Source organism: Pangasianodon hypophthalmus, chromosome 24 (genome assembly GCF_027358585.1).
Source record: "Pangasianodon hypophthalmus isolate fPanHyp1 chromosome 24, fPanHyp1.pri, whole genome shotgun sequence".
NCBI classification, from domain to species: Eukaryota; Metazoa; Chordata; class Actinopteri; order Siluriformes; family Pangasiidae; genus Pangasianodon; species Pangasianodon hypophthalmus.
Window position 1 is genome coordinate 7,841,282 of NC_069733.1, and position 14,841 is coordinate 7,856,122.

The 14,841-nt window shown below is 37.4% G+C and overlaps 2 protein-coding genes across 4 annotated transcripts in view; both read left to right on the forward strand.

The window, feature by feature from the left end:
• The window catches only part of rasgrf2b (Ras protein-specific guanine nucleotide-releasing factor 2b), a 74,591-nt gene extending 71,186 nt beyond the window's left edge, over positions 1-3,405 (forward strand). For both annotated transcript variants that reach the window (XM_026931560.3, XM_026931561.3), the window contains 3 exons: positions 219-336; positions 451-519; positions 896-3,405. In XM_026931560.3, coding sequence (XP_026787361.1) covers positions 219-336; positions 451-519; positions 896-988 — 280 coding nt within the window. In that variant the 3' untranslated portion in view covers positions 989-3,405. The remainder of the gene's footprint in view (positions 1-218; positions 337-450; positions 520-895) is intronic.
• A 3,547-nt stretch (positions 3,406-6,952) lies between these two features.
• ckmt2b (creatine kinase, mitochondrial 2b (sarcomeric)) lies at positions 6,953-14,615 on the forward strand. 2 transcript variants are annotated; one of them, XM_053229139.1, is made up of 10 exons: positions 6,953-7,110; positions 9,200-9,377; positions 10,081-10,279; positions 10,459-10,554; positions 10,665-10,886; positions 11,149-11,234; positions 12,883-13,006; positions 13,088-13,222; positions 13,777-13,902; positions 14,366-14,615. In XM_053229139.1, exons 2-10 carry the CDS (start codon positions 9,232-9,234, stop codon positions 14,480-14,482), a joined length of 1,251 nt encoding a protein of 416 aa, XP_053085114.1. In that variant the 5' UTR covers positions 6,953-7,110; positions 9,200-9,231; the 3' UTR covers positions 14,483-14,615. The 2 variants fall into 2 exon arrangements, with proteins under 2 accessions (XP_053085114.1, XP_026787345.1); XM_026931544.3 differs by lacking the exon at positions 11,149-11,234 and adding an exon at positions 12,219-12,304.
• Positions 14,616-14,841: the final 226 nt, after the last annotated feature.

The following is a 14,841-nucleotide window of genomic DNA, read 5'->3' on the forward strand; positions in this document are numbered from 1 at the left end:
GCCATTCTTTAATTAATAAATGTAATCGCTGGCAAATTGCTGTGGTATAAGAGGAATACAACACTTCAGGACATCCTGCTATAGGAAAATAATGCACTTGAGGGTGGTAAAAGCTACATCACACAACCCAGTCATTGATTATTTTTCTAGAACAGCACACCCCATTGTGTTTAATTCCTTACATATTTTGCTACTTCATATGTTGTGTCTGCTCACAGCTGTAATCCACCATGCGTCCCTTATCTGGGCATGTACCTGACAGACCTGGCGTTTATTGAGGAAGGAACCCCAAACTTCACTGAAGAGGGTCTGGTCAACTTCTCAAAGATGAGAATGGTAAACAAAAACAGGACTTGTTCATGTTCACAAATCAGTTGTGGGTTGTCATGATTATACACTGGCTTTAAAGTGTTCATGGTTACATGAATATTTGTACTGGTTTATCAACAGATATCTCATATTATCCGTGAGATCCGACAATTCCAGCAAACTCCTTACAGAATTGAGCACCAGCCGAAGGTGAGTCAAGCCGTGACTGGATATTCGATCCGTCTTCACACCTATAAGGAATGTATTTCACAGATTTGAGTTGAAGCTTGACCAAATGCCATATAGACCACTGGAAGTAATTACACAGTGACAACTTTTTGTTAACTAAAATTTTTTAATATAACTATGGGATTCATGTTCAGAATTACACCCTAAAAATACACAAAATATAGCTGATAAATTAAATTTAGTATCCAATTAAGGAAATGGACACAACTGGCTTTAATATATATTTAGCACTTTAGACTGTGCTGTGTGCTCAATTAGATTTAATGTATCGTAGCAATTTTTTAAATCTGGTGTTGTTGTTCAATTCAGTTTTATTTGTAATTCTTGTTCTCGTCAGGTCACACAGTACCTGCTGGATAAGGCCTTGATCATGGATGAAGACACACTGTATGACTTGTCTCTAAAGATCGAACCCAGGCTTCCTGCTTGACCTGCAGACTTGACATCAGACCTCCGACTACCAAACATGCTTCTCTTTCACAGGCTTTACTGACGCCATGATGTTTGCCATGGTAAAGCGTCACCAGTGTGGAGAATAAGGAGTAAATGAAGAGCAAAAAGTCATAGATTGAAGTTTGCTGAAGATAAATAAGACGTGAGCTAAGTCCATTGCCACTGTGTTGCGAGTCAAGGACTGTGAGTGTTCAGGTGAAAGCAGTGAACATGTGGCGAAGAGAATGGAGAAGAAATGTAGCATGTACAGCAGCAGAACTCTATCCCGGAGGAGAGTGGTTCAAGTACTGTTCTCTCATAGCTCATGCTGGTAAATTTGTGCGTGTTTAAGATTGTGGGTTCTGTCTTTCTCCCTCGTCTCTCCAAGTCTGATGTCTCCGAGCCACATAGCAAATGAGGACATGCTTGGTACTTCCATTTGTTTGTCATTTTGCCAGTCTCAGTACATTTATGTCTGTTTTGCCACAGGAGAGTTGCAGTGAACCAAACCACTAGAATGTTGTTTAAAGGCTGAGTTTTTCAGGGGAAGGAAGTGGAATGTTCAGTAGCTCTTTGCAGATTCTAGCAGGTCACAGATTACATTTAATGGAGATGGTGCTTCATAAAATTATGTATGCTTTGTTTTTGCTCCTCTTGAATGATATAATTCTAAATTAGTAGAATGTTATACAAAATAAATCATTATTTAAAAATTACCTAATATATACATAATTATAAATTATTGACTGAGTGTGTATAAGGTGCCTTCTTGACACAGTTCATAAATGGTGATGTTTCCAACACAGTTATTAAATGGCAGTACATTTTGACCACTATATCATATAACTTGCTATCAAACATTGCTAATTGATGTCAGATCGTGATTTTAGAATTTAGTTTTAAAGATATTCAAGCATTCGTTGTTGGATTCGGATCATAGAGTTATAAAAAAAAGCTGAAAAGAAAACTAATAGCCATTTTATATGGTATGACTATAACTCAATGGGCTATAGCCGATATGATCTGTTGGTGTACACAATTTATTACCTTCCTCTAACCTCCTCTAACCTGTGCACACAACTATATGACCACAGCTGAGCAGATATTATTTGGCTGGTGGACCATTCATAGTTCAATGATATCTAATAATAATAATATCTAATATCTATAAATAATATCTACTAATAATATCTTGCCAGTAGAGTAGAGAGGGCTGAGAAATTGTGTTTAGCAAAAGAAGGGCTACAGTCAGTAAATGTACAAGTACAAAAATCACCTTTATGTTCAGTGAACCTGATAAAATGACCTTTGAGTGTATGAAGAAGGTCTATAAATAATGGTGTATCTTTGCCTCTCATAAAAAGGTGATATACAGTGAATAAATTAAAAAATATATATCTTTGGGAGGGGGTCAGATTGTAGCATTTCATTAAGCACAGAAATAATGCTTAGGTCATTTTGCACTCTGTTATTATTAGAGCTGATTACATGATGAATGCTAATCGAAGGATGACTGATTGTGAAAATATTTCAGTTCTAAATGCAGAATGGACCCAGACTGGTCTTTGTTAATGCCACCAATTTGGGGTAGCTGCTTGATTTCTTTCACTGCATTACACTAAAATGGTTGTTTCAGTCTTTTAATTGTTTTGCATGCAACAGATCATGTTTGCATGCTTGAAAACTACACGAGAGATGTTCTGTGTTGATGTTTCCCAGCTGTATAGTCTTTCTTCAAACCTCAGAAGAACAATAGATGACTTTCCAGTGGACTGCACTTTTTTCACCCTTTATGCTCATGAAAGCTGGAAATTTCATATGCATATGCTGGCAGAGAGCTGTCAATCTGGCCATAAATATATTATCTACCACTGTGCTATACGAAGACAATATTATTTTTGTCTGACAATTTTATTCAGATTGATTTCTCTTTTTTGAGTGTGTGGGTGTATACATTGAAGACAAACGAGGCAGGTTATAGTAGTGTATGGGTTGCACTTTCAGCAATGTAGCGTTGCTTACCTGAGTGTGTTATAGTAATATTTATTTCTTGACATATTTATTTGACCTTTTCTGTATATAGTATGTCACACATGAGATTATGTTATAGTGGTTTTTATTATTAAATCATGTAATACTTTGATTTTGCAATGACTTTTCAAGCACTTCTAGTGTACTGTTCTACTTTGCAAAACCAGTCAAAAGAAATGTAGCATATCTGATTGGATTTCTGTCATTTATCTTGCTTTTTTTTTTTTTTTTTTTAAATTAACAGATGTATGTAATGTGCATCTTGGCATCGCATTGCTGTTGTGTGCTGCATGTTGGTGCATGTCTAAGCTGGACATGTATGTATAGCTTCAGCACTACAGTTCCAGGCTTTCATTTGAAATAAAACTTCATGCTCATTGGGAATCCTGTCTTTTTTTTTGTACTGGACGATGGACAGCTACTGCCACCTAGCGGTTCAAACCAGCAAAGCCATGTGCTGAAATAATTCTTTCATTCAAACAACTTTCAACCTTGTATTTCAACCTATACTATACTACACTATCCTGTGCTACTCTATGCTATGCTATACTATACTATACTACCCTGTGCTCCTCTATACTATACTATACTATACTATACTATACTATTCTATTCTACTCTATACTACTCTGTACTATATACTGTACTTTACTGTACTGTACTATACTATACTACACTACCCTGCACTATACTGTATTACTAGGGCTGCACAATATATCGAAATTATCGAAATATCACATATGTAAATATCGCAATATGCTTATCGCAAGGGCTTGCGAAAACTGAATGATTTTAATACTGTTATTCAAAGTTTTAGGGTGATGCAGATAGCAGATAATGCTTTCTTTTCCTCAAAAGAACATGAACCGTGTGTATATATATATATATATATATATATATATATATATATATATATATGTATATATATATGTGTATATATATATATATATATATATATATATATATATATATATATATATATATTTATATATAAATATATATACATATTATATATATATATATATATATATATATATATATATATATATATATATATATATATATTATATTTTACACACTTATAGCATTATCGTATAGCATACTGCATTTTTCTTCAATATTGTGTAGCCCTATATACTATACTATACTATACTATACTATTATACACTACACTATACTATACACATAAAAGCAATACTAAAATGGACAAATGCAGTGATAGTCTGTGGTGGATATTTTATAGCAAAGCCTGAAGGTGCACAAGATTTTGGAACACACATGACTGGATGATTCACATGCGCCAGCTTTAGTTGATATGTGTTTGGACACTTCACACAATGCAATTTTCAGGTTCCCATAAATCCTGAGGTACGTTTAACTAGAAACAATGCTGCACCAAATTCACCACTTTTAGCATAAGCTTTATAAAGTGTGAAGGAAAAGTGTCAAAACAAATAAAATAAAACCTACCTGCAGCACCTACAAAACAGCATTTTTGACTGTCCAACTATAACTACACTTTAATTTGAAATATAATTAAATTAAAATACTTCAAACATCATATTATTTTTGCATTAGGTGTGAATCCATTTGACATTCCATACTTGAAACATCCATAAGTCATCCAATATTGGTTACGATTACGAACACATTCACCCCTATAAATTATTTTGAATATTCCGTAAGTCACATGTTCAACAGGAAATTGCATCATTCCAATTTCCTGAAGATCATGAGATCATCTTTTTTCCTTTATTTTCAATGTATTTGTGATATTGACTGATGAGGTGGTCACTCTGGACATACAAGCCTGTTACCCAAATTATAGATTAGAAACAAAATTATTAAAGAATATAATCATTTTAAGTAAATCGTGAATGTCCTTAATGTCCTCATGCCATTAACATGGATGATAGTCATGCAAATAGTTTGACTCTGCTAATGTTTTAATTCTGTGCTAAAAAAAAAAAAAAACCTCAACCCTGTTACCTTCAGTCCAGTTACTCATTTAAGAACAAAATTCAGCCCATTAAAATATGTCAGTCTGAGCTACTGAGAAATACTATTTGAATGTATCCAAGTAGCAGCTACATGTAACTTGAGTACATATGACACTTCAGTAATTTAGGGTTGTCTTTAGCATACCACTGAGATTAAACTTTAGTACTGTTAACAGGACAGTGTGTTCTGATCTAGTCTCAGTGACGTGGCATGTCCCAGTGGCTCTGAAACACTCTTTCAGCTTTCCTTTTTTGCTCAGATATGATCCCAGTGACCGCTATCAACCCTCTGCTGGCTATGCTAGTTTTAATGTAGGCCATATTTCACTGACAGGTTGACCTTTTTCTCTCTCCCTCAGTCTCACTCATTTTCTCCTTCTCTCTTTGTTTTGTACTGAAGGCAAAAGGAACTTCGAGCTTGTCTGGAGCTAGAAGCTTTTACACGTCTGTCATCTAGAATCTATGTTCCCAATGTTCCTCTCAGGTAACATACTAGCAAACGTGAATGCAGCAAAAAGGACAATTCCAATTCCAGTATGACTGAAAATAACACATTTGTGTGTGCTGTGCTAAGTGCTTGAGACGCTAGACTGTTAAATCCATGCTACAAATCATCCTTGATGTCCTCCCTGGGAACTCAAATTGGGATCCAAGATAAAATGAGCTGGACAGAAGTCAGCAAGATGATTGCCAAGGTTCAATCATTCATTCATCTTCAGCAACCACTTTATCCTGGTCAACGATGCGGGGGATCCAAAATCTCTGCAAAACAGGACTTGAGGAATACAACCAGGATGGGATGCCAGTCCATCTCAGGGCACCAAGCACACACACTCACACAGTCATTCAATACTAGAGTCAATTTAGCATAGCCGATCCACCTACCAGCATGTTTTCAAGAGGTGGGAGAACTGCCAAGGATCAAGAACAGAAAACTTAGTATTTGCAATAGGATGCAAAGTTCAACAAAAGAAACCAAGGCCAAAAGAGTACTGTCTTCATGAGAGAGCTATATAAAATATATTCAGTTTTATGGCAAAATTGTTCACATATTGCTGAACTGTAAGCGTGCCTCCCTCTACTAGTCAGGTGACTATAAAGTGTGGTATATACCAAGAAGATACACTATCATCACTGATGTTCTGTATAGACCAAAATCTCCTCAGCCATATCTGCAGTAAGTGTATGGGTAGTGAATTATACTCTATAAGTTCCAACTTATTATTTGGTTATTCATCTTAAAGTGTAATACTAAATACCAAATTCCAAATTTCCCCTTAGGGATCAATAATCTAATCTATTCTATTCTATAATATCTAGTACAACTATGTATTATATAGTACGTACCGTGAAACAAATAGAATATGTACCTGTAGGTAGTTACCGAGTGGTGAATGTGAGTCCTGGGTAAGCAAAAAAACTGCAGTGATGATAAAAGTAATAACATTTAAGAAGCTACATACAGTACTAGGACTAAAAGATGAACTAGAAAGACCTCTTTCCCTTAACTTTGTTCCTTGGCTTGAAGCAGATGTTTAAATCTCTCTGTATCTGTCAATACCTGGGACTGTTTTTGTACTCTTTCTCCAAATGTGTCCATCACTATATTTAAACATAAACCTGATCACCTAGTGAGCTTCTTCTTTTACATCTTGAACAATATTAATTTGAAGATTAATTTGATATTAATGTCTCTTTTAGGTCATGGAGGCCTGTTCACGAATATCTTATTATGGCAGACTGTAGTGAATGCAGCAGCATGATGTATGTGAGAGAGACAGACAGGGAAGCTTTTTGGAGGGTGGAAAATTACCTTGTGGAGAGCTCTCTGTGTGTGTACGTGACTGCGTGTGTATCCAGTATGTGTGGAAAGACCGTGAGGTTTTGACCGAGCTGAGAAGCAGAAAGCTCAAGGGCAAAGTGTCCTGACAGTAGGGAGGTGCGTAGGCCCTCACATGCTGTCAGTAGAAATAGGATTGGCTGCTGGGATGAGCTCTTATTGCCAGAGTGGCCCAGTGAAAGCTCACTAGCTGCCTGCTGGAGCTACCTGCTGGACTGTGTGCTAGGACCTTTCCCCTTCTCTCTAAAGGTGAGTACAAGAAATCAAACAACTTTCATATTGGGCAACTGGATAGTGAAACATTTTTAAATGTATGATTTATAGTTAAGTGTTACTATCACTAATAGGATGAGCAAGATAGAGCATTATGGCAACAGTAATCAGTGCATTCATGCTTTTTTTTTGTTTCAGTATTATTGTGCATTCACATTAATTAATTTATTTTTAATGATTTCACCACTGATTACTCTGTAATAATAAAATACAACTGTACATAATTAAGAATGTCCTTCAAGGATTCTTTAAAGATTCATTGGATAATTAAGGGTTCTTATCCTCCTTAAAGGGTTCAGTGTGGACCACTTTCTGATAAAGAAACACTGTTGTAAAGTTCTACAAATTATTTTTAAGGCTTCCCGCGGATGGACCCCAGGTATCAAACATAAATATTTTTTAAAACCACAAAGATTGACATTTTCTCAGAGCTGAGAGGAATCCAATCCTTTCTGAACTGTTGGGCTACTTCAGTTTAGACATCTCAATGCTGTTGGTTAACGCTGCAGGTCATGCTCCCACCAGGGCCTCTCTCTCTCTCTCTCTCTCATGTCTGTTTGTAAGCCCCTCTGACCGATTTAGAATGTCACTGTAGATCATGTGCTCAGTTGAATTAGAGCCAGCAGGGACTTGGCAGTAATTCCTAATCTACACCTGTTGCCATAATACTGCCTTCCCTGCTCAGCTCAAGCTTTGGACAGCACTTGTCTTTGACCAGGATTATTAAAACTTCCTGAAGCAGTTTTATAATAATGTCATAATCATGATGTTTTTTCTAGACGTGCATGCTTGTCCATGACTGGATGCCATCATTTTTTAAATGTTAAATTCTAATCTTGGTTGGTGTAACGTCTAAGTATACAGTGACTTTCATGAAAAGTCAAGGCTGTGTTAATGTCTTATGCTAAGCTAAATGGTACAAGACACACAGGCCTAGGACATCTATGGCCCTGTGAAATTTGTGATGTCATATATTATCATGACATGAAATTCAAAGGAACATATGACACAGGAGTAGTTGATGCCCCCAAAACAGCAAAGAATATGCATATAAAATTATTTATATGAAATTAAAAAAAAGAAAAGAAAAGAAAACCACTGTACAACATATACAGCATTTTATTGTGCAGGAATTATATACTGCCTAGCTTTTCAAAAAGCCATTTTATGTCAGTTTACAAAAACGCAACATATTAAAGTCTAATCAGGTTTATTGTGTGGAAAAACCAAGGACTCTGAAAATGATCATAAACATTTATGAACATAATCCAACTATTCAAATATTATGCTCATTATTCAAATTTGTAGAATATTATTCTGGCTTTTTATTGGAGCATAAAGCTTTTCATTCCTGAAGTTGTTTTTGAGTTATTTAGGTTTGAATGAAGGCCATTCAATTCAACTGATCAGTCAAATAGGTTAGCAACAAACATCCACAGTTCGCTTTGAAAACCACTGTAGTAAACTATATGTTTATTTTAAAACGCTTTCCTTAGTAGTCAGGTGTTCAACAAAGATCCTCTGCCTCATCTCGTGCTGACCTTTCCAGAGGTTTGCGGATCTGGTTGGACACCTCTCTTAAACATTTCGATCCAATTACTCCCAGAGCAGCTCCGTTGGGTTAAGGTTGGCTGACTTGGCTGCCCATTTCATTACAGACAGCACTATCACCTTCCTCTCCAAAAATCTCTTGCACAGCTTTAAAAAAAAAAAGACAATATGGCTTGGAATCGTTGGCAGGCAGTGTATATTACAGTTGCCATTCCAATTATCTAGCTACACTCTTAAAAAAAAAGGATAAATCTAGCATCCTAAAGCTTCCTCAGTTTGTCTCTCTAGGGGAAGCCTTAAAGATCCTAAGTTAAGTTAAATTCTACAATAGACCGTTTCCTTATCAATAAAATTAAAAGGAAGCTTTAGGAAGCTAAAAGCCCTTCATTATCAGAAGAACTCAGAGGACTTACATTGTCATTGTTAAGGAAAAGTTCAAAAGGATATTAATGGTTTTAATAATATAAAAAGATGTGCCTAGTAAAAGACAAGTATTTCTCTGCACTTCACTCAGGTTAGAGTTGACAGGACATCTGAGCAGTAAGGATGGCCAGCACCTTCACTCGAATGCTGTCCAGGCGTACCACGACTATGCTAGTGGCTAGCGTGGGGGTTGGCACCCTGGCATCTGGCTATCTGATGAATGAATCTGGTGTCTCTGCTGCTGAGAGGAAGAAGCTTTATCCACCAAGGTGAGGGGTTTATAACTGGCATTATACTTTACTTACATATAAAATCCTTTTTAAAATTAAGGGCCACTGCAACTATAACTGAATCACACAGATGCTAGAAATTAACCCCATAGATAAAAACATTGACAAATTATATTTCAGCTATTCCAACCTAGAGAGCCAATAATTCCAATCTTAAACTAGTTTCACTGATGAAGGCCATTAGAGATCAGATTAGGTAATTTCATGTCATTTCACCTAGGCCTAAGACCACTGTGTGAAATGGTCAGCTTATATATTCATATATATAACCTGAGGAACTTTGACACACTTGGATTATAATTATGGGTGTTATAGGTCACTTCCACTGAAAGAAAGTCACACTCTGCTCCACTGTTCCTGCCAACCTTTACATCCACGGAAATATGGTCCTATTTGAGGAGGCCTGGAACTACATGTACTGTGTGCTCCACACACCTGCTGTAAAACAAAAATTAAACAAAAAGTGATGGTTGTTTTTGGTTGCAGTCCATATTTCTTTTATTAATTCATGTATTCCATCTAAAATAATGCCATGTTACTTGTAAAAAAAAAAAAAAAAAAATGAAAAATCTTATAGCCGGTTGCTTTAAGATCTTGGTTTAAGATCTTGGTCATCAGATGTACGCATGAAAGTTTTAATTTTCCTATTACATTTTTTACACTATACATCTGTATTGCATAGCGCCGATTACCCAGATCTGCGCAAGCACAACAACTGCATGGCGTCTGCTCTGACCCCTGCCATCTATGCTCGGCTGAGGGACAAGCTCACTCCAAACAACTGGACACTGGACCAGTGCATTCAGACTGGGGTGGACAACCCTGGGCATCCCTTCATCAAAACTGTAGGCATGGTCGCAGGTGACGAGGAGAGCTATGAGGTGTGTTAGCTATGTACTGCAAGCTTGGCATGTTAGCATGATTCTACTTGGTTATAGAGAAAAGACAGTTTAGTTTTTTCACCCAGATGGGCTATCTCTGCATAGTAATAAGCTGAGTATTTGGGCTTGTAGTAAGCCTATTTTTGACCTGTGTTAATAGATGGTGTTGTAATCCTCAGGTGTTTGCTGACCTTTTTGATCCAGTCATCAAGGACAGGCACAATGGCTATGACCCCAAGACCATGAAGCACCCAACAGATCTTGATAGTTCAAAGGTAGAAGATACTCTTCTCTCAGTTTAGAGGCTAAAAGGATCATTACTTTGATTCGACAGTGTTCCAAACTGAATTCTGACTGTAATACACAATGTCACTGTCTGGTGCAGATCACCTCTGGGATATTTGATGACAAGTATGTGCTGTCATCCCGTGTGCGCACTGGCCGCAGTATCCGTGGCCTCAGTCTGCCCCCAGCCTGCACACGCTCTGAACGACGCGAAGTGGAGAGAGTGGTCGTCCAGGCTTTGTCTGGACTAAAAGGAGATCTTGAAGGCAAATACTACAGTCTGACTGAGATGTCTGAAAAGGACCAGCAACAGCTTATCGATGTAAGCCATTACATGACATTAAGATAAGTTGAATGTAGCATACGCAGACATCCTTCAACATCCTTCAATAACACAAAACAAGCTTTTTGAACATCTCAGTATCTACCTTTCATATCATTACAACCAGCAAATTATTTCAAGGGATTTTAAATTATTGGAACCCAAAGCCAGGTCTTTTTTTAAATATCAATGTCCTTCATGACGTTTTCCATACTCCCTAACACAACCATTGCTGCTCTTGTCACATGCTGGTTCATCTCAGGAGCACTTTCTTTTTGATAAGCCAGTGTCTCCTCTCCTCACTGCAGCTGGTATGGCCAGAGACTGGCCTGATTCTCGAGGCATTTGGTAAGGAGTAGTTATTAGTGATTAATATGTAGTAACAGTAGTCTGTAGTACACAGTTTTATAGGCTGAGATTGTAACATAAACTTTGCTGAAGAATTACAAGATTATCGTGAGAGACCTGCTCAGCTTCAACCATAGAGCTCAGAGATCAGCTGGCTGTGGGATATTAATTAAGGTATAAAGCATGATAGTGTGTACTGTTATAAGGAATTAATCAATAAAGGAGTGCTGGGATGTGGTCTGACACACAGAGGAGTTACTGTTACTACCCTGAAGTTGACTACATTAGTGTAACAGTATGTCCTGAAGTGCTTTATTCCTTTTATACCACAGCAATTTGCCAATTATTACATGCTTTTATTAATTGAAGAATGGCAAGTAATAATTTTTCTTCATTTAGTTACATTTAATGTTGTGAAACAAGTTCGTTCCTGTTATCACTTATGTTATAGCAGCTGTAAACAGTCCTTTCCTCACTAGCCTCTTATTTTCTCTCTCCTGACATTATTAAAGCAAAAAATGCAACTTGTTGTGTTACCAAGAAACCACAAACCCCTCTGTCCAGAAACTTAATGTTACTAGAAAACTTATAGCTTTACCTCTGACTGTTACAAAGCACTGAAACTGGAGACTCCTTCCAAAAATGCTCCTTACAGGAAACTTGACCATATTAACAATTACATGCATTTTTTTTAAATACTTAAAATCTTAAATATGTGGAACATCCACCATACAAGTCCTTGTGTAATTTGCTACTGTAGAAATGACATTGTATTAGAACGAGCATGTTAATATACACCATGCAGTTGGAACTACTATTTGAGCTGCTGTTATAGAAAATGAATCAAAACCATCTGACCAATCAGAATCAAGAATTCAACAGCATTGTGGTATAATTAGGAGACATTTTGCAGTTTTTGTGACCCTGCCCTTTTTTGTTCAACCCCTTCCTTACCTTTGTTTCTAATTGGTCTGTTCATCCCAGGATCACTTCCTATTTGACAAGCCTGTCTCACCCTTGCTGACTTGTGCAGGGATGGCTCGTGATTGGCCTGATGCCAGGGGAATCTGGTATGGTGCATGAGACTTGCACCACCAGACTGCATGCACATGTGTGTGTTATATTCTAGAAATATATCGATCCACTATTAGTATTGGGGTTGGTACTGATCTGAAACACTGGATAGGTTTTGAATAGGATTTGACATACAGTATTTTGACAGATTTTTAATGCATGTAATGTTGACATAACACAGATCATGAGTGTAGAAATCAGATACAGATTATCCTAAAGAACTCTGTCAGTACGCCTATGTTGTTTTGCAAAACTTGGCAACAAAAGCTTGCAGATAGTTGTCGTGGTTACTAAGAGTTTCTGATCAGGTATCAGTCAATACTCATAACTCTGATATCAGTATCATACTGAAAGTGGAAAAATGTTATTGGTGCATGCCTATCAAGTTACTGTGTTGTGGTCTTGACAGATAACTCAATATGTAATTGTTTTTCTGATATGTTTGACATATTAGTCTGATTTATGGCATGCTAATAAGAAATATTGTGAGCTTTTCATATACATTATGATGTTCTAGATGAAATCTAGACTTGTTATTTGAAATTCTAAATCTGATAGATATGTTATCTCCCAGGCACAACAATGAAAAAACATTCTTAATCTGGATCAATGAAGAGGACCACACCCGCGTCATCTCCATGGAGAAGGGTGGCAACATGAAGAGAGTCTTTGAGAGATTCTGCAGGGGACTAAAAGAGGTATCACTAAGCACAAGATAATCATGTTCCTTTTGTTAGCCAGACAGCTATATGATTTTGTCTTGGATTATTTTCTCATAGGTTGAGAGGCTGATTCAGGAGAGAGGCTGGGAATTCATGTGGAATGAGCATCTGGGCTACATCCTGACGTGCCCCTCCAACCTGGGCACTGGACTAAGAGCTGGTGTCCATGTGCGCCTGCCTCTCCTTAGCAAGGTACTGCGAGCTGAATCATGCATGAATCGTTTGATTATAGAATCAAGTGATTCTACAGTCCTCCTCCTCATGGTACTGAGAGCTGAATCATACACGAATCGTTCGATTATAGAATCAAATGATTCTACAGTCCTGCTCATCATGGTACTGAGAGCTGAATCATGCACGAATCGTTCGATTATAGAATCAAATGATTCTACAGTCCTGCTTATCATGGTACTGAGAGCTGAATCATGCACGAATCGTTCGATTATAGAGTCAAATGATTCTACAGTCCTCCTCATGGTACTGAGAGCTGAATCATGCACGAATTGTTTGATTATAGAATCAAATGATGATACAGTCCTCCTCAGAAAGGTATTGCAAGCTGAATCATGCATGAATCGTTTGATCATAAATTCTGATTATAATCTGATTCTAAAATCTGATTTCAGAATAATGAACTCCAAATCAAACTGACCATCATTTAGCCAAATCTCAGAATAATTAGTCAGAGTTAAAGTGAGTTGTGATTCTATGAGAATGTAATTCACTCCATGTCTTTACTACCTCAGGACCCCCGCTTCTCTAAAATCCTGGATAACCTCAGGCTACAGAAGCGTGGCACAGGTGGGGTGGACACTGCTGCTGTCGGTGATGTTTTCGACATATCTAACCTTGACCGTCTGGGCAAGTCTGAGGTAAATATCCTGCCTGTGTCTTAGGACGAAATCTTCACCCAACACCTTAATAAGATTGATCAGTGGAAATGGTAAATCCTCAGACTGGAGGGCAGACTAAGTCTATTATACTGGAAGATGAAGGATAATCAGAGGGCACACAGCGACAGACCCATTACGAGCACACTCTCGCAGTCACACAACATATTGACGTATTTGTGACAGCTTGCCAAGATATTTCAATTCAAGTTCACACCAGTGTCGATCTAAAAATATCCTGTCCACATGGAAAACCATTAGATAATGCACGAGTCACTAAAATGGTATAACGTGGTTGGCTTCTTATCCCATGAGTCCTTGTGGAATTTAGTGTTATACTTAATCTGTGTCTGGAAAAATCATCATATAACCACTGCAGTGTTTTTAAGGCAGATGTACACATAAGAGGAGCTCATCTAATGCTCAAAGCTTTCCTTCATTTCAGGTCGAGCTTGTTCAGTGTGTTGTCGATGGGGTCAACTTTCTGATTGAATGTGAGAAGAAACTGGAGAAAGGCCAGGACATCAAAATCCCAGCACCCATTGTTCAGTTCAGGAAATGAGCATCTTCCATCTGAGTATGTCCAGTTGGGAGCTAGGCTGATGAGAAACCCACAGGCCATGCCCTCTGCAATCTTCACTACTACTGCAGGTCTTACTGGAAATCTCGTTCCAATAAATCCTCCTAATAAAACAGCTCTGTGGGTTTGGTGGATTTTGTCTAGAGCCTTCGAACGGTAATGCAATGGGTAAAATGGTTTCAATGTGTAGTAGTCAAGTCTACAGGTTAAACACATCTGTGACATTGATATATATATTTTTATATAATAGCACAGAATGCGCAGGAATGAAGAACACATGTTAATATATTAGATGAATGAGCTATGGGGAATATTGCAACGTTATGCTTTTTTAAAACAGT